The 20,348-nt window shown below is 37.4% G+C and overlaps 1 protein-coding gene across 2 annotated transcripts in view; it reads left to right on the forward strand.

Moving 5' to 3' along the window:
• Window positions 1–20,348, forward strand: part of VPS50 (VPS50 subunit of EARP/GARPII complex) — a 68,606-nt gene that overhangs the window by 20,592 nt on the left and 27,666 nt on the right. For both annotated transcript variants that reach the window (XM_042474789.1, XM_042474790.1), the window contains exons 5-16: window positions 3,343–3,396; window positions 3,954–4,024; window positions 5,246–5,363; window positions 5,451–5,486; window positions 6,044–6,126; window positions 8,676–8,718; window positions 8,906–9,004; window positions 10,937–11,077; window positions 12,542–12,674; window positions 15,016–15,107; window positions 16,450–16,544; window positions 19,059–19,157. In XM_042474789.1, coding sequence (XP_042330723.1) covers window positions 3,343–3,396; window positions 3,954–4,024; window positions 5,246–5,363; window positions 5,451–5,486; window positions 6,044–6,126; window positions 8,676–8,718; window positions 8,906–9,004; window positions 10,937–11,077; window positions 12,542–12,674; window positions 15,016–15,107; window positions 16,450–16,544; window positions 19,059–19,157 — 1,064 coding nt within the window. The remainder of the gene's footprint in view (window positions 1–3,342; window positions 3,397–3,953; window positions 4,025–5,245; window positions 5,364–5,450; window positions 5,487–6,043; window positions 6,127–8,675; window positions 8,719–8,905; window positions 9,005–10,936; window positions 11,078–12,541; window positions 12,675–15,015; window positions 15,108–16,449; window positions 16,545–19,058; window positions 19,158–20,348) is intronic.

Below are 20,348 nucleotides of genomic sequence, written 5' to 3' on the forward strand. Positions count from 1 at the left end.
AACCCATGTTCAGTTATGCCCCCCTCCCCAGTAATGTTTTGGTTTGTAAGGCATGTTTATAGGGGTTTGGTTGGGTATGGGTTGAACATAAACAAAATAAAAATAATGACCACAGAAGAAATACATAAATTCAACCTAGACAATGAGGAAATCGAAATAGTTGAAGAGTTCCAGTACAGTGGTACCCCAGGATACGAATTGATCGCGTTACGAAATTTCCGGGATACGAAAAAGTTAGATTGGAAAAAACTGTTCCGGGATACGATGTTTTTTTCGGGTTACGAAATTTTTTTCGGCGCGAAATTCAAACGCAAAGCGCGGCTAGCGGCTTTCCAGCGCTAACGGAAAGCCTTTTCGGGTTGCGAAATTACTCGGGTTACGAACGGAGCGGCGGAACGAATTAATTTCGTAACCCGAGGTAGCACTGTACTTAGGATCAAACATTGATCATAATGGTGACTGCAGTGAAGAAATAAGAAGACGTGGAATGGGAAGGGCAGCTATGACAGAAAAGATCCTAAAGAGTAAAGATATATCTAAGCACTAAAGTTAGAATCGTTCAACGCATTGCATTCCCCATCACCATGTATGAGTGCGAGAGCTGGACAGTAAAGAAAGTAGATAGAAAGAAAATCACCTCATTTGATATGTGGTGTTGGAGAAGAGTACTTAGGATACCGTGGACAGCCAAAAAGACAAACAAAGGGGTCCTTGAACAGATCAAACCAGAAATCTCCTTTATTCCAAGATAATCAAAGTGAGGCTGTCGTACTTGCCCACAAAGTGAGAAGGCACAAATCACTAGGAAAAATAATAATGCTGGGAAAGGTAGAGGGTAGTAGGAAGAGAGAAAGATGGATAGATTCAGTCAGGGAGGTCATGAATATAAATTTGCTGGAAATAAGCAGAGCAGTAGATAGGGGATCTTGGAGCTGTCTCATCCATGAGTTGGGGTCAGCAACGACAATGGGTTGCAAAAAGGCATGGTGGGGGCTGTGTGCATCTCACAGGCCACACTGCTCTCATCCATCCAGTTGTTTTGCGGTTAGCTAGCTTGTTTGAGCTACCTGTTTTATTTGGTCACTCTGTAGCCACCTTTATCAACTTCTAAGTTAGCACTCCAAGCATTATTAGTCAGTATTACTATTATTTTTAATTTTTACTAGTTCCCTAAGAGATCTGATGCTGCTCTTGAAGGAGGGGAATCCCCCCTTTCCATAACTATCATGGGCACAAGGATTTAGAGGACTACTGTAGTATTTTTTTTTTTTTTTTGGGGCCTTCTAGCAAACAGGTGGAGGATAGTGATCTGCCCTTTTCCCACTAGCCCTCTTATCTGCATGGAATTCCTTGCTGCCTTTGGCTACTAGAAGAGCTATTATATATATATAAGGATGCTTTGACTCAGTGTTAGGTGGTGTTGAGAGTCCTACAGAACAGCCATTATCATTTGAATGGTACAGGCAGAGTTGCAGAAATTAATGTTGTGAGGCAGGGAACTAAATGTGTTGACTATCCCTTCCATTACTAGGTATGATTATAGGTGCTTATTTTATTTACTGCTGGCTAAGTGCAAAATGTAACTGTATTACATTTACTGGAACATAGAAGTCATGAAAGAAGAAAGCATACTGCTTATTGAAAGAAAAAAAAATTTTTTTAGCATGCTAATAGTAATTGTTGTGCTCTGTAAATTGCTTTTAGGACAATATGTCTATTTTTTTAAAAATGGTTTCTTTAAAATACTTCAGAGGCAAATCATTTTTCATTATGTACTGATGAAATGGTAAATGTGCTATATTTCATTCATTCATCAACCTTTATCAGGCATCTCAATAGACAATATACAACAAACAATACAATACAAAATTAACTAAAATAGTCTACATGAATACTTTAAAATTTATCATCCTTAAAATCATCTCACACTAAACTCTAACCATTATTTAATTTGTACCAGATTTTTGTTGCCTCCATTAGAAAATTGGCCATCAATTGTGTAATCTGTACATTACAATCCTCCAATAAATGTACTAAAGTTATATCCGTTAAGCAGTAGTTCATTTCCAATAGTTTCTTTAGCAATTTCGCTCTCGGTTTTTGATAGAGCGGGCAAAGAAATATAATATGTTGGAGAGTATCTGGAGATAGTTCACATATACCTATTCGATTTGCAAAAGGGATCCTCAAATAGCTACCCCTGGTGACACAGGAAGGGTGAATATTCAACCTTGCAAAGAGGAAAGCTTTCCTCGAAGCCTGAAGGGACAATGATTGAAAGTACTTTGGCATTTCACCACAATAGGGGGGAATGCCAAATACAGAAGGGGAGCACACTCTGGGAGGAGTGGAATAAGTTATCTTGTAATCCCAACTCAATAAACAATCCTTAATTGTCTTGAGGCACTCCTCAGTTAGGAGTAGAGAGTCCAGACTTAGGCTCTTTAATTTTAATTTATCTTCATAGATTTTTGACCAGTTAGTATAATAATTATCAGATAAAAGAAACCAAATTAGACTAGATCTATATTAAACTAAAACCTGCTAAATCTCTGGGTTATGACACCATACCGGTTGAAGTATTGAAACACTGTCCAGAAATATGGACCAAAGCTTTGTCTAATTTATTCACTCTGGTAAATAATACGGGCGAGATTCCAACAAGTTGGAAAGATTCAATTATAATCCCTATCTTTAAAAAAGGTGATAAACAAGATCCAGCTAACTATTGCCCGATAAGTCTGCTTTCTATTGTGGGTAAACTTTACGACAGTTATTTGGCAACAAAATTGCAAAGCTGGATGACCACTCAAGCCCTTCTTGGGCCTGAACAAGCGGGCTTTAGAGGCCGTATGTCTACTACAGATCATATCACAGTCATTTCATTCCTTATCAATAAATATATTTCCCGACCTAAAGGGAAATTATATGCTGCTTTTATAGATTTAAAAGCGGCTTTTGATCTTATTCATCGACCTACACTTTGAAGCAAATTGGATAGGTTAAACATAGATTCAAGACTCTTGTTCTTGTTGAGCCATGTGCTATATTAAGCTTCATTGTCCTATGTTTATCATTTAATTTTTATTTCAAGTGAGCTATTCATATTAGAATGGGATGGGAGGTCAATTTCTATTCTGCTCCTTATTTCCAATAAGAGCCTGTAATTTTCCTTCTCTTTGCTTTTTAGCCAGAGATGGCCATAATTTTTTCTGAGTGTTTATCACTTTTACCTGCAGATAGATGGCTTACTGAAGATTTTCAGAACTCTTCAGAATACTTGATACAAATTTCTTCTTTTCAAAGGTTGTAACCCACCTTACTTTAAACATTTTCTTTAAGGTATCTAAAAAAGTTGCAGACTTGATACTTGAGAAACAGCCTGCATATGTCAAGGTATGTGTGCATATTTGTTTGTTTTTAAATTGCAAGTACCTTGTGTGATTTATCATGTGCTGCATCCAGTGTTAGCGTAAATCTTCCTGGTTATTTCATTGCTCTTTTAAGCCATATATAATTGTTGACTTTAACCATTTTTCATGTTTTAGAATATTACTGAGTTATTTTTATAGATAGGGCAAACATCTCTGTCACTTAGAAAGTTCCAGTATGACAGAAATGGATTCGAAGCTGTGCACTTCCTGGTGTAGCTTGTTGGTTTTATAACCAAAGCTATAAATGGTATAATTTTGCTTTGACGGGATTGTAATCTCTATAAGACTTTCTGTTTGCTCCAAATCTTTTCTGTGTTCCTTGCTTGGTATCTTGAATGGCCTGGGTGAAATTGATAGCTCTTGGTGAAGATGATGAATCATTACAATTAGATTACTTACTTCCATGGTTTTGAAAAGGCACAGGCTGATGGAAACTAACTAAACAGATCACAGGCATCTCCATTTGATCCAATAGCTTTGTATCCTTGGAGAAGTAATTGATCTCATTACATTCTGCAGGAACTTGAACGAGTTACATCCTTGCAGACTAGCCTTCAGCTAGCCGCTGTCATCTGCACAAATGGAAGAAGGTACAGTACACTTCCTAAGGATACCTTATTATTTTAGAAGAAAGAAAATAATAAAATAAATTGAGTAGTGTTTTTGAAATAGTTTCCTAGCTGCTTTACCGTACATTTGTTTATTTATTGGTCACATTTGTAAGTTACTTTTCTTCCAAGGGGTTTAAGGTGGTGTATGTGGCATTCTCTTTACTGTTTTGTTTATCTTCACAAGGACTTTGTGAAACAGGTTAAGCAATGAGTTGTGAAGACTTGTCCAAAATTTTCCAAAGGTCTTCTCTTTTGAGGGAGCTAAACCAAAAATTAAACCTGGAACTCTACCTTGCAAGCCTGAAATTGCTGTGGCTTCTTCATTCTGGTTTATATCAAACTGAATTTTGATTCAGTATAGACTTTTCTAACTTAAGGCCCTCCTTAAGTTTAGTACTATAATTTTCTTTATCTGTGGCTATTTTCCATTCCAGGAACTAGAATATCTCATTGGCACTTTGGGGAAGAATGTATTCAAAATAGTTAAATTTGCTTAATTATGTTTGGTGTAATATGTGGATGGATTTTTTTTAAAAAAAAACAAACAGATATTTTTGCTTTTGAAATCTATGACTGGTATCCTGTTAGTGACATATGCAGGTGTAAATCAGTTTTATGACTCCATATGTCTCTTTTTGGTTGATGTGAAGGTTGGTTTTCCCTTATTCCCTCTGCACCAACCAAAGTACACTCTCTAGCTTACCATGGAGTTGCTACACTCCCACTATGGCAATTCAGTGGCTGATGGGGTGGGGGAATCAGATCAGTGCCTTGCTATGTCCCTGTAGTTAGATGTGAAATGAATGCATCATCCACTAAGACCAATGAATGACCCCACTAGACCTTTGCAGAGGATGTAATCATTTTGCCTCTGATCACAGGGATATATATCCAGACACATCTCTAAGCCCCTGCCTCTTCAGCAGACATGGAATGGCTATTGGGGGCATAGTGAGCTCGGGGTTTAGCAAACGGTCAACTGTAGTGCAGTTCAGCATTCAAAATTACTATGTTACCCTGGACCATGCAGGATTGTGGTTGAAGTCTGTTTGGATATGATACTATTCTTTTAATCTGGATATTATATTATATTATATTATTATATTTATTTTGAACACAGGTGTAGTGTAGTATTATTTTGGTTCTAGATAACCCTACATGTATTTTATAATAGATTTTTTTTTAAAAAAATGTTTGCAGGCATTTGAATGTAGCAAAAGAAGGTTTTACTCAAGCCAGTTTGGGGCTTCTTGCAAATCAGCGAAAACGACAGTTGCTGATGGGACTGTTGAAATCTCTGAGAACAATAAAAACCCTGGTATGAACAGAATTTATCTTTAATTATTAAAATAGTTTTTGAATGCTGGTATTATGTACAATGATTTTTTTCTCCTTTAATTTCTAGCAACAAACTGACGTACGCTTAAGTGAAATGTTAGAGGTAAGAGTATATCAGACTAGAATTTCATTGTGGTTGAAAGAATCTTTCTCTACCCTTGCAGACATTCTAAATATAGAATATAGATGCTGAAGGCTGCTGTAGATCTCTGAAGAATTAAACTTATTTGTCCTTCTAGATCAGACCCAGAGAGTGTCACTAAAGAGGCTCTCTATAATCATTGCAGAGGCTGGAGAACTGTGTCACCCTCCTGCCTCCAGCCTCACCATAGAGCTACAGCTAAAGCAAAAATCACACTTCTCAGAACTTTCCTTTTTGTATAAGCCTGGGTAGCAATCTCTCAAGATATGGACTTTTTATATCTCTGTCTGAAGCCCTGAAATGTTGCTTTACTAGCCAGTTCAGGTTCTGCATGCTTCATTGACCAGCATCTGCGGATTAGCAACATCTAATCTGCAAACTCTTATTTTTTGTTGGAAAGTAGCAGTCTTGAGCAGATGAGCAAGCCCTTTCTGATTATATGAAAAGACACTTTAAATTACAGCGACCCCAGTGGTTTTGCTTTTGTTTTCTCAATATATATGTTCTATTTCTCACAGGAGGAGGATTATCCAGGGGCTATACAATTGTGCCTCGAATGCCAGAAAGCAGCTAGCACTTTCAAACACTACAGTTGCATAAGGTAAGACAACAGGCATTTTACAAAGCTGATGCTGCCCTTCATTTAAGCAGGGACAAGGAAAGAACATGCTGTACTTTACGGGATTGCTAGCTAATTTGAATTACTGGGCACCAGTGCTGGAAATTAATTGTCTACTTTGGGAAAAAAGACATGAAGAGGTTTGTGTGTGTTTGTCTATCTGTCGGTCACTTTGTGCTTTAAAACAGTTCTCATCCAGTGGTGCTTGTGCTCCTCTGTCATATCAGGATTTCGGGGGAGGCATGTGTAATCTGAATATATGTATGTATGTATGTATGTATGTATATATTGTGTGTGTGTAAATTTGGAAAATCGGGGGAAAGCAGATACCAATTGCATTCTTACTGACCAGCTTACTCCATCATCCTGTGATGCAAAATACAGTTGGCCTTCCGTTTTTGCGGGGGATCTGTTCCAGACACTCCCACAAAAATGGAGGCTCATGCATATCCAAGCCCCATAGACCTGAATGGGGCATGTGACCGCCACTGTGTGTGAATGGTGATATTCATCAATCAACTCCTTAAAGTTCTCATCCACCTAAACCCCTGTTTCTCCCAGCCAAAGTTGTGATGTTGCAAATTTCAGAGGAAGCATGTTTGATTTATATATTTATCAGAAAGGGAAGTGGGTTAAAAAAGCTTTAGAAACATTGCAAAGTGAAATGACATTTTAATGGTTTGAGTGTTGGACTATGACTCTGGAGAGCATGGTGTGAATCCTTATTCAGCCATGGAAATCCACTGGGTGGCCTTGAGCAGGTCACACATTCTCATCTGCAAAGGAAGGCAAAGGCAAACTCCCTCTGAACAAACCTTATCAATAAAACCTCATGATAGCCTTAGGGTCACCATAAGTCAGAAATGACTTGAAGCCACAAAACAACAATTGCCAAGTGTATACGATGGCTGCTATGTGTTTACTTCAATAAGAACACAGGGTGAATCTTAAGTGTCTTAAATTTTATGGCCCTTCAAAAGCTGTACTTTGTTCTTTGCATATTCATCAGAAGGTTATGACAATCTTGGCCAAAAGTCCTTTCTTGCCTTTTGTCCCTTTATAGCAAGGGGGTCTGTAGCTTTGAGGTCTGAAAATTTAAGGTAACAGACAAAATGGAATATCCCTCTATTGTCCTGCCTGTCTAGTTATTTTCTTCCCTCCAAATCAACTTGTGGGTCTCCCAATGTTGTTTGATTGCTATTCCCATTGGCATGGGCTGGACACAGCCAGATTGGTTTGTTCTTGTTTGTTACTCACTTGTGTAGTTTTTCCTGTGGAAAAAAAAGCAAAGCAGGATATAAGAATAAATAAAAAACATTTGAAGCAGTGGTATCTCATAAATATTCAACCAAACATGTTTTATTTAAATGCATTGCACTTCTTGAATAAGTATTTGGTGTAGATAAATTGGCTTTTCTTTAATATATTAGACTTATACCTTTAGGCTTTGCTGCCTTTTTACTCACTGGTATGGTGTTCCCTTCTGATTCATGTTAAGCTAACAGGTGCAGGTGACCAGGGCCCCTCTTAATACATCTTAATTAATTGGTTGAAATGAATGATGTGAATTTACAGGTTAGCCTATTTAATTGCCTCTTTGAAAAACCAAATCAGTATGCCTCGTGATGGTTATATTTGATTTTGCTGCATGTTATGGCTATATTCTATACACCATGGATTTCCATCAATTTACTCTGATACGAAGTGGGCAAATTTGAGGTGTGTTCTCCTCCCCATATGTGATGTGCCAAAAAAACAATTTGTCCTGAAAAGAATCAGCTCTAAATGGAATATATTATTTCCCCAGATTCTTTGTGTGAAAGTCTAGCTTGAAATAAGTAGAATAAAGAATGGGGTGGGTTGTCAGATAGATGCCCACTTTTTCTGTTCCAGCTGCCTAGGTCTTCCCACTGTGAGAAATGAATCAAATGTTTGTAACAGTTCTCTGGATACTTATGTAATTGAGTTGACATAAGAGAAGGCCCTGAACCTTTTTGAATGGGTGAATGGATGAGGTGTCAGTTTTAAATGGATACATTTGGCATCTAAGAGAATCCTGTGCTGACTAAATGGATGTTTGTATTAGGTCCTGGCTTTAAATGGATGTATCTAATATTTATACTATGCAGTAAATAGCACTGCAGGTGCCTCTCGGCTTTCATTGTGTACCTCACTTTTGAAGAAAGTGTGTGGGCTTTATTTGGGGCACTTTGTCCAAGAGTGGTCTCCTTTCAGGACTCTTCTCCATGTTTAGTGGAACTCTAGTATGTATTAGTGTGTTGTGTTCTCACCTTGAGAGATAAAAATGATTGAAGTCTTTTGGAAATGCTGTTTGAGGAGAAAAGAGGAGTCTCTTTTGGATCACTCAACTAGCACAAAATATATTGTGCACAGTATTTATTAACTTACTTTAAATAATGGTCTTCAAAAAAGTCTGCTAAATTAAAGTAATTTGGCACAACATTCTTCTTAGTCTCGAACACCTCCATTTAGTTTTAGATCGTTTAACATTGGATTTTATTGTTTTGCAGTGAATTGAATTCAAAATTGCAAGACACTCTGGAGCAAATTGAGGTGAGAATTGACTATATTGATTTTAACTGACAATGATTGTCTTGACTATAAATGGCCCCAGCCATTTGGATGATTAGATGGCATTTTGCTTTACTGTGACCAGAGAATATCTCAACATGAATTATTCAGAGTATATAACTTTCATTCTTTTTTCCTTTCACTTAATGTTTGTCTTTCAACTTTACAGGAGCAGTTAGATGTAGCGCTTTCCAAAATCTGCAAGAACTTTGACATCAACCATTATACTAAGGTGCAGCAGGCTTACAGACTCCTTGGAAAAACACAAGTAAGGAATTTGTTTAAAAATATGTCAAGTTATAACATGAGGAGGTGATCTTACTATCTGGAGTTCTGGACTTTCTGTCTCCATGGCTAAGAGTACAGTAGTTATAAAAGAGAAGAAAAATTACCAAAGTATACAAATCTGTTATCTGAATATTCACTACTAATAAAGTACAGATAAGTATTCCTTGTCCATAAGTAATGTGCACGCACACACACAAATCACAACTGAATGAAAATTGATTGGTCTCTTGGTTCATTCATGCATATTCTGTATGCACACATATACTGTTCAATGTAGTTAACTGCATTTAATACTCCTTAGAAGGAAACATTGGATACTCCAGCTGGCTGTCTTGGTCATCTTAACAAGATATCTCAATTACTGTAGCCTAGGCAGAAAAATATTATTTGTTTTTTACTGGACTACAGACAGATTTACTGTTCTTCATCTCCAGTTATTTCTTTATCTTTGTCAAAACTGATTTTAGTTACATTATTAAATCTTAGATGTTTAGTGCCAGTGAGCATATAAGCTAATGTCTCAACATACATACAACTCACTTAACCATGAAATTGTACTGATTGTCTACTCAAATGAACTTGCCTTAGAGTTAAAGAGAACTTAACACCAAGTAAAGTATTGTACAGTCGTCCCTTCTTATACACGGATTTTTTATACACGGATTCAAGCATACACGGTTTGAAAATATTCCAAAAAAGTATAAATTTACCTTGATTTTCCATTTATTATAAGGGACACCATTTTGCTATGTCATTATATTTAATGGGACTTGAGCATACACGGATTTTGTTATACACGGGGGATCTTGGAACCAAACCCCAGCGTATAACAAGGGTCCACTGTATGTATACTATTGCAGTTCTGGGGTATTTTTCAGAATTAGACATCCTGCATTCATTTTTCCTCCTTTTTCACTGTTGTTTTGATTGATTGTACAGCCAATATTAATCTTCTTGCTTCACTATTGTAATTTTCACCTCATGACCAGAGTTGGGAAGATGAGCAATTTTTTTTTTAAAAAGGCATTTTTCTCAAATGTCAAGAAACTTTGATGAGAAGAATCCTGAAATTACATTGCTGGAAACTTACACTGCTCAAAATTCATATGTGATTGTTTTGTGCAGAAAACAGCATGTGCAGAAATATTATTTTCTTGAAGAAAATACTGTTTCCTGTGCAGGAAAGTGTGCAAAACAACCAGTTGCTCTTTTGTTCAGGATAAGTCCCAAAATGTGAATAGTCATCGAAACTGCACAGTTTTGAAGATTTTCTTGCAGCAAGAAGAGAATTGCTAAATTATTTGCTACTTCTTTTGAGAAGAAAATTAGTGAAGAATTACATCCCTATCCAAGAGTTTCCTATTGGTGGGATGCCACATTTCCCAATTCTCGACAGTAATCCTTAGTGTCCATTATTATTTTTTACTTTGGTAAAAAATGAGGACTCCCCTTCGGGAATACTATTTAGGCTCTGGTTGCTGAACAGGTATCTCGACTGAGCTCCCTAATTGCAAGCTCTATACTCTATCCTGTAGTAACCACTGGATTCATTACATCATGCATAGGGTGAGCTGTTGGGTTGATTTTGTTATTCTAAAGAAACATTGGGTCTACACTCTTCATCAGCATTCTCAGCCTGGTGTCCTCCAGATATGTTGGAATAATAATAATAATATATTTATTTATTTACTTATACAACTTGCACGGCCCTCATCCAGCAGTAGCCTTGCTGCTTTGGATGATCAGAGTTGTAATCCAACACATCTGGAGAATGCCAGATTGATGAATTCTGCTCTAGAGGACTCGAAGGGCTTATTGTTTTGGACCTGGAATATGACCAAAGAAAGAGAATCAGAATTGGCTTCTAATAAGATGTGTTTGTGATTCTTCTCCTTTCTCCCCTGTTCTTCAGACAGCAATGGACCAACTGCATATGCACTTTACTCAAGCCATTCACAACACGGTTTTCCAAGTTGTTCTTGGGTATGTAGAGCTGTGTGCAGGAAACACAGACACCAAATTTCAGAAACTTCAGTACAAGGATCTCTGTACGGTATGTGCTTGTACAGTGACTACAATGAAACATTTTGTATTTGCTTATATTATTGTGCCCATTTACTCCTTCAAAGGAGACCCTTAAATACCCCCATGCTAGCTGTTCTGGAGGAACAGATGTTTCATAGTAGTGAGAATTATCATTCAGAGAATAGAAGGTTGGAAACAGTTAAGGAATAATTGATCCTCTTGAGTAATTAACTGAGATTAGCCATACAGTGGTACAAAATTGGCCCTGGCAACATTATGTTGCCAGTCAGGGTCTCAGACTTAACACCTCTAAACTCTGTTCAGGCTCTTATTTAAATTTTCTTCCATAACATACTTGCTGGTATGTAGTCACTCAAAATAACCAATAATTTAAAGATATGAAATGATCCTCTTGTTAATCTACTTTCTATTTTGTTAATAAAATGTTTGAATTTTTTGTAATCCCTCCTTACTTCACAAATTCTTTTTTAAGCAGAAATTCTCTGAGTGAGAATCTTCTTCATAGTTACAATTCTGAGATGGAAGTAGTTACGGTGGTGGTAGAAAAGGCTTTGGAAACTGTTTTTAACTCTACCATCACTCTTGCAAAGCAGAGGGGTGAAGATGCCACTGTTAACTGCCTCCTTCTATCACCCTAGATGCATTGCAGTGTAGAAATGATGAGTTTGCCACTGCTTTAACTGCCATGGCTCAGTGGTATGGAAGCCTGGGATTTGTAGTTTGGTACAGCTCTATAGCTCTTACATAGAAGCCTAAATATTTCACAAAACGACATATCCCAGAATTCCATGGCATTGTGCCATGGCAGTTAAAGTGATGTCAAACTGCATTATTTCTGCAATGCAGATGCAGCCTCTGTCCTCCTCAGCAAGTAGCAGGAATATTTTGTCTTTTTTTTTGTTTTGTTTTGTTTTTTGTTTTGTTATAGGCTGGTGCATTCAGTGCCACAGATGCAAGAAAGCTATTGGAAGATTCTGCTTCCATTTTTTATTTATCACATTTATATTTAATTAATATTCTACCTTTCTCCCAATATGGGATTACAAGTCATATGTAGTTAAATTCTGCCAAAACATGGATAATTTTAATTATAATTTGTGGAACCACACAGCTTTTATAAACTATAGTGTGTAGTTGGTTTGTTTCCACTAAAAATAATTTAGATTCACCTCTGTTTCTCAGGTTTCAATGACATAACAGAGTGCCATTAATAAAAATGGAAGCAAATAAATGAAGATTTTAAAACTGAAAATGGGTTTGTATATCTTAAAAGAAGTAGGGAAGGGTTTTGTTTCTCCTTCTGGGTGTTCCTTCTGTATGTGATACTTGAATGTATCACATTTTGCTGAAGTATGTGTGTACTTTTTACTGTGTAGATTTTTTATTTTTTGCATTTGCTTTTTTATATTTGGCACAAGCTATTTTTTTTTAAACACAAGGAAAATTCACAGCTTTTTTTCTTGTTGCTTAGCACATTACTTCAGACAGTTACATTCCTTGTCTTGCTGACCTCTGCAAAGCCCTATGGGAGGTAATGCTCAGTTACTATCGAACCATGGAGTGGCATGAAAAATATGACTGTGGTGAATCACCTCCATCTTCTGGTAGGACATGGTTCTTACTATTTGCAAATACTATCTGTATTTAAAAAAAAATATGTTCCACGTTTCACTTTCAAAACATTAAAATGTCAGTCTAGCATGCCTGGTCTCCATGAGCAATAGTGACCCTCCACAAGTGATCATTATGGTACTGTAACCTCCTTTCCAGCTTCATTGTCATTTTCTTCAAATCTTCTTAGGTACATGGTGTTTTTTGTTAATAATTTGAAGATTACTATTTTAGAGGCTCAATAAGGTTTAGCAATGATACTCTAAAGAAGTGTTATAGTGCAGAGCTATCATCTCAATATTGTATGGACACTCTGAGGTCTTACATGCACTTGCTAGAGAGTAAGTCCCACTTCACTTAATGGAAATTGCCTCTCAGTAAGTAGGCAAAGGGTGGAGCTGGACACTTTGTCAAAAAATGACAACTTTAGATTCTCTTCACATGTTAGTCTGAATCTGAGAAAATGTCGTGCAACTGGTTTATGGATCCACTGTTGGCGTTTTCACATAATGAATAAAGTTGTTCGTCTCCAAGCGTGGGATGGGCTATAAGTGTGTGACAACTAACATTCAGTAGTAAATTGATACTAGAAAGGAACCTCTATAAACAGAAGTGGCAAATAAATAGTCCTTCAGATGTTATTGGACTCTAGTTCCCGTCAGGCAGAGGCAGCATGTCTAATGGTCAGAGATTATGAGAGCTGTGAGCCAGCAACAATGCTACACCAGTGAACAGTGAATAGTGAACAATGTGAGGAGAGTACTATAGGAAACTGGAGTTTACTGATGTATATCATATTAGTGACATTATAATTGGGAAGAGTATATTTTTGGCAAAAATCTCAGACACTTTAAATAAAAGCAATTAGTCTTTACACCAAAACAGCTTGAATACTGGATCTTTCCCTATGTCCGTATTCTCCAACCCTTCCTGAGGGGAGAAGTTGTGCCATTGTTTCTGCATGTTGCAGTATTATTCTCAGTATTAAATGGATGCTTTCAAAATATTCAAACAAGTTTACAGCCATACATATGCTCAGTTGTTGGTGCATTCACTCATCAGTTCTTTTGGTCCTAATTACCATGGTACAATGGGATACTGCTCCATGGGCATTGATCTGTGCATAGCTGACATGTGTGCTTCCCACAGAAAGCAAGAGACAAGGCAGGCTACCAAAGGTTTTATAGGATTTGTCTCCCCAAGTTCTAGAAGCCCTAAAAGGTTGGTGAAACAGGTTAATTTTTCTGGCTTCAAATATAATATAAATATTCTTGTTGTGAGAATGAATGAAGGAGGAAGACATTTTCTGTCATTGGTACATGCTTTTGTTTCAAGCTCTGCCTGCCTGGTGTGGTTTATGCTTTTTTTTTTTTAAACCACTTTCTGTCATGACTACAGCATGGCTATTATGTTAAGAATTTTGTGCAAGTTAACTATCCCCATACCAGTCTTTTTTTACTCTTGATTCCAATTCACAGGGTCTTTTATTTATTGTTTAAGTGTGTACCTTTTCCAAGTTTATACATACAACTGGCTTCTTGTCTCTCTCGTCTGTTTCTTGGAAACAGGTGGGAATAGAAAAAAGCTTTTATTAGTGAAACTAACCAAATGTAAGGCAACTCATATTGTTAATCTGCAACTCACATCAGTCCTAGCCAGCATTGCAAGTGGTGAGAGATTTGGGTTTTTTGATCTAACAACATCTGGAGAGGTTGTCTGATGAACTATGTTATACGTAATGCAATATGGTCTAGAGCAGCGATTCCCAAACTCTAGCCTTTCAGGTGTTCTGGACCTCAGCTCCTGCAAACCTCAGCCGTCTTGGCCAACAGTATGGGATTCTGGGAACTGAAGTCCAAAACACCCAGAAGGCCAGAGTTTGGGAATCACTGGTCTAGAAGCACAGCCTCAGAATGAGATCACAGCCCTCTTACCTTTCTGTTAGAGCTGTAAGAACTGGTGAAGAGAGAGTTATTGTATCACCAACTGCTGTTTTAAACCCAATCAAACTGATGTGTTTGCAACCTTTTACATTTTTCTTTCCACCATGCTTCCTTCTCTTGTCCTGGACTAAGCACACACTTGATACTATAGCTGTTCCAGTGTCATATCTCAGGCTTCAGAGAAGTCAGAATTTCTCTACACAAATCACTTTATGGGATTATGTATAGTGTTCTTAACATGTAACTTCCTCTTATTAGCGCTACTGTAAAAATGCTTTTACATTTTGCAATGTTGCAAGTCCAGAGTAAGTGAAATGATCCTAGGCTGAACAAATTGTTATCCGCTTCTCTCTCTGGCAATTTGTGTGAAAACATTCAAATTATCTTCCAGATGGAAGCAATGTTATGGGTGCTGAGGAGACCGCTTTTGACCGCAGCTATGTCAAAAAGAAACTGGAACATGGACTATCACGAATATGGCAGGTTTGTCTTGAATATGACACAGTGTTTCTGTTGCCTCTCCCTGTGCTCAACCTGAAATTTGTTTATTCCCCCCCCAAAAAAATCCAGTTAATGTCAGGGAACATGATAATACAGTGAGGCCTCCTTATCCACGGATTTTTTATCCATGGATTCAAGCATTCATGACTTGAAAATACTTTAAAAATATACAAATTCCCATAGGCAAACCTTGATTTTGCCCATTTATATAAGGGATGCCATTTTACTTGCCATTGTATTTAATGGGACTTGAGCTTCCACGGATTTTGGTATCCACAGTGGGTCCTGGAACCAAACTCCAGTGGATATCAAGGGCCCACTGTACTGTTATCTACTGTCATCAAGTAAAGATTGCTTCATTTCTATTGCTGTAGTTTCATTTTCTGCAAACAGAGTTTTAAGGGCATAAAACAGGGGTAGGCAACCTTTTTGAGCCGGGGGCTGGGTTGCTGTCCCTCAGACAACTGGGGGGCCGGAGGCAATAAATAAATAAATAAATAAATAAATAAATAAACCGGGACAAATGTGGGACAAAATTTTCAAATGGAGGACATTTTTTAAAAAATGGAGGACACGTGAAAAATTTGTTGATTTTTTAAAAATGTTAATATAAATGCATGTTTCTGAGGCTTCTATAGACAATTGCCCCCCTTGTGCAAGAGGCGAAAGGCCCCGGCGGCAATCGGTGGCAGGACCGGGCTGGGGCTGGTCCCAAGGCCTCGCCGGGCCGGATTTGGCCTGTGGGCTGTAGGTTGCCTACCCCTGGCATAAAACAATGAAAATGTGTTGCCAATATGTCTGAAACAGACAGTAAATGTAGACGGACCATTTTAAAATAACCATCAGACTCTTCTCTTTGTGTACATTTAATGCTGTTTCAAGATTTTAGGGGTCTTCAGTTTTAAGCTATGCTAAGGTTTTGTTTGAATTTTGTGATGGAATATAAATGAAAGAAAATTCTCCAGCAGCCCAATATATGTTCCACATATGCAAAAGAACAATAAAATCCTCAAGTTTTTATGAGGTTGCTGTCATGATTTGATTCCAAATAAACTATTAAATTTGGAACGTGAAAGCTCTGTATTGATTTGTCTACTAATCAAACATTATTTTGAAACCACTGATTCAGCAACTGGTTCTACATATTTTGAACCCAGTCTTTGAATAAACCATTTTAACCCAATCTGCAATTAAGTTGGGCACTTGATGCATTCAAATTTAAGATTGCCATCCAGGTTTATTCTTACCGTCAACATAATAATCAGTAGTAAAAACATGAAGTGGTACATTTGTCAGATTCTTTAATATCCTTGTTTTTGTATAGGATGTCCAACTGAAAGTGAAGACCTATTTGCTGGGCACCGACATGTCAAACTTCAAATATGATGACTTCATCTTTGTCCTAGATATTGTCAGCAGGTATTTTGGGAGGCTATCAATAGGTACACAACAACAAGTTTGTTGATTAGTCGGCTGACCATATCAATAGAATAGTAAATACAGTTACAAAATTACAGCATATAAAATACAAGATAAAAATATCAGAATGTCCACGTATATACAAAGATAAAACTGAGTCACACTGAAAACTCAAATAAGGGGTTAAAATGGACAAAGACTAATTAAAAGCAAATTTAATAAAGTAGGATACAAAATAAAATAGTCTAAAATAAAACTAGCTAAAACAGAGTGGGAGATAACAATGAAAGTGTTTAAATGAACTCATCTCCATGACACGAAACCCCGATTTGTACTATAAATTGATCTCTCTCGTGAGCAGCATTGACTACAAATTTAGCTACACATCGCACTATATGTATGTTCTCTCCAGAGAAAAGATACGACAATGTAGCTGAAAGGTCCCAGTAAGTAATTCTATCCAAGAATGGTTGTAAAAAGTGTGATCTCTCCTTATCATATAAACAACAGTCAAACAGGATATGTGGAGCATCCTCAATAGCTGGGGCTCCACAGATACATAATGTTTCATAATAAGGTATTTTTCGAAACCGTCCTGTTCTTACCATTGAGTTCAATTGTTCGAATCTAGCTCTGGTGAAGGCTGTTATCTGGCTCTGTGTTAAATGCAACTCAAGATATTTTTCTAGGCCAAATACAGTTTTATTTGTAGCTAACCAGTTAAGAGATTTACACCCAGCTAACAAGGCTATATCTGATTGTGCGCTGATGTCCCAGGTCCTTCATTTTAGGGATTCCTGAACTGTGTGCCCAGCTGAAAGAAAATAAGGAGAAAAGCCTAATTGGAACAAAACTAGGGATAGTTGACAAACCCAAAAATTAAGGTGCCCAATAACTAGCTGTTCTTTTAGGCAGAGTTTGGGGAATCTTCTAGAATCCATTTTGGAGATCTGTAGCCAGTATTTAAATGCTTTTATCCATAGTGAAGAAGTGACAAAGTACAAGTTAACATTAGAAAAAAAAGTTGCTGTTTAATGGTAGTAGTATAAAAAGAGAAAAAGTCCCATGTGCTATGTGATGGTCCAAATTCTTTTATTTCTTAAAAAGCCCAGTGTGTTTTGGCCTTTCAAGGGACAAAGGTGTTAAAAAAAACAATCAATCAAACAAACAAACAAATAAAATTATCACGAACTGGTCTTCTTCAGGGGCTATTATCAAAAATTTCTGGAGTTGTAGTCTGCACTCTCAATCAAAGTGGATCATCTGGATATTAGAATTCTAATTAAGAATTAGAAATAAGAATTAGAATTCTAACTAAGAATTCTAATACCCAAAGGGCCCACTTTGATTGAGAGTGCAGACTGCAACTTCAGAAATTTCTGATAATTGTCCCTGAAGAAGGCCTGTTGGCCAAACACGTTGGTCTTTTTAAGAAATAAATTTTTGGGACCATCACATAGCATGTCAGACTTCGTCTCCTTTTATACTTCTAGTGTGAATATGTACTTTCCAGTGTTTTGTTCTGTTCTTGCTTAATAGTAGGAATCGGAAAGATAAATAGTCCCATATTTTTGAAGGGTGAGTTAACACATGCGTAAGTCCCTTTAATTCATTTGGTTTACTCTAGTTGGATTTAGGCCAAAAAAACCAGTTTTTTAAAAAAAGTTATGGATCTGTACAGTGAAAAGCGCCGGCCTGTGGACGGAGTCATGGTGTAGCATCTGCACGCTTGACGCCGTGACCCTGTTCCATGGTGCTGTTTTGGCGCATGCCCATTTGCACAATGCGCCATCTAAACAATGCAGCGCCAAAGGGGCATCATAATACTGCTCTGCGCTGTGCGGCTTATGATGCCCTTTACGGGACGGAAAAAGAACCTGCCGTTTGTGGGTTCTTTTTCCACCGGATTGGGGCGTGGCATGCAGTTGCCGCATCCTCAACCCAGTGCTTCCAGGGCAGCATACAGCCACTCCTTACGGGCTGTCTATATAGCCCCTATGTCTGCTTAGATAGAAGTTATGTTGGTGGTCAAGAGGGCTGTCTGTACAGCCCCTATGTCTGCTTAGATAGAAGTTATGTTGGTGGTCAAGAGAGCTGTTCCTATTCTTCCTTCATTCCTTAAAGTTCCAAGAGCTATCATTTATGAGGTTTCATTTTGTTAAACCTATATCAGTTTTAAGTCCAAAAATCCCAATTTTAGTGATTTGAAGAAGGAAATGCCTTCAAAGTCAGATTCACCTTGTTTTCCACTAGATTTAAGGCAGATCTTCATTATAGTGCTAGGCCAATTTGAATTTTAAGTTGTTTTGAATTTTAAGTTCCTTTAGGGAGCCTTGGGCACTTTAGTTTGTTAGCCTGCTGAAAGAACCTTAAAAAAATATTTCACATAAATTCAGTTTTAGGACTGCAGAAATTGGGATACAGTGGAAATCAACCATATTTAAGTTTCTAAAGTGTTCTCAGCTGCTACTACATGCCAAAGTGGATATGTAATCAGAATATCATTTGCTATAGGTTGATGCAAGTTGGAGAGGAATTTTGTGGCAGCAAATCAGAGGTTTTACAAGAATCCATTAGAAAACAAAGTGTGAACTATTTCAAGAACTATCACAGGTGAGATTTATGGTATCTAGTATCAACTGTGCATATCATTTTCTTTGTCATAAACACAAACTTCTTCTTTTGCAGTATAAATACCCCATAGGAAAGTTTTTAAATTTTCAGGCAGTGTTATATAATGGGTTGTTGGGCTAGGACTCTGGGGGACCAGGATTTGAATCTCCTCTAGGCCATGGAATCCTAGTAAGTGACCTTAGGCAAGTCACACTGTCTCACTCTCAGAGGGAGACAATGGCAAAACCTCTCTGATCCAATCTTGCCAAGAAAACCTCATCATATTCGCCTTAGGGTCATCATAAGTTAGAAAGAACATTAATGCATGCAACAGCAATTGATCAAAATTTCTCCTGGAAACTTTCCAGAGTGTGATTGTTTATTTCAACAAGAAATGTGTGTCCGATCAAAACATATTTTTTACAGATGTATCAATAAATTCTTGCCTTGTGAATGGATCCCATTGACTTTCTTTATGGGAAAGTTACTTTTTTGACTGTAATGCTTAAGAATTCCCCTTGATAGCATGGCCACTGACGATGCAGGTGGGAGAACATTTTGTAAATTGTAGTCCAAAACAGTAACTTTTCTAAGCTCTGCATTTTGTGCAGTAACAACACACTCAGGCTTCCCATGGAGTACAAGAACATAAGGAACTGCCTTGTACTTTTTTTGGTCTACTTTGCCTGCTGGCAGTTTTTCAGGATCTGTCCCATCACCTATTTGGTCATGTAACTGAAATGCTAAGAATTCGATCTAGGACTTGTTGCATGCAAGAGATATCTTTTACTACTGAGCTAAGGTCTACTGTAAACGTATGTATACCTACATCTCAGAATGTTCCTTTACGATGGAAATAGGAAATGTGTAGCCCTCAAGATGTTATTTGACTAGCTCCCATCAGTCCTAGCTAGTTCATCCAATGGTGAAGGATGATGAGAGATGCATTCCAACATCATTGGAGGGTTGCACCTTATTTGTGCCTTCTTTAAGAGAATATTGACCTATATTGTTAAAAACGTACAGAACAGAAAATACAGCAAGAAGACTTGTTTAAAAATAACTACCCAAAGGTAATGTTAAAATCTTATACTTACTTTTCCCCCATAAATTAGATAAGGAGAAGGTTAGGATTTTGGCAGAAAATATTTTTTGTCTATTTAACTCCTTTTGCCAGGTGACTCATTACCA

Source organism: Sceloporus undulatus, chromosome 6, assembly GCF_019175285.1.
Source record: "Sceloporus undulatus isolate JIND9_A2432 ecotype Alabama chromosome 6, SceUnd_v1.1, whole genome shotgun sequence".
NCBI classification, from domain to species: domain Eukaryota; kingdom Metazoa; phylum Chordata; class Lepidosauria; order Squamata; family Phrynosomatidae; genus Sceloporus; species Sceloporus undulatus.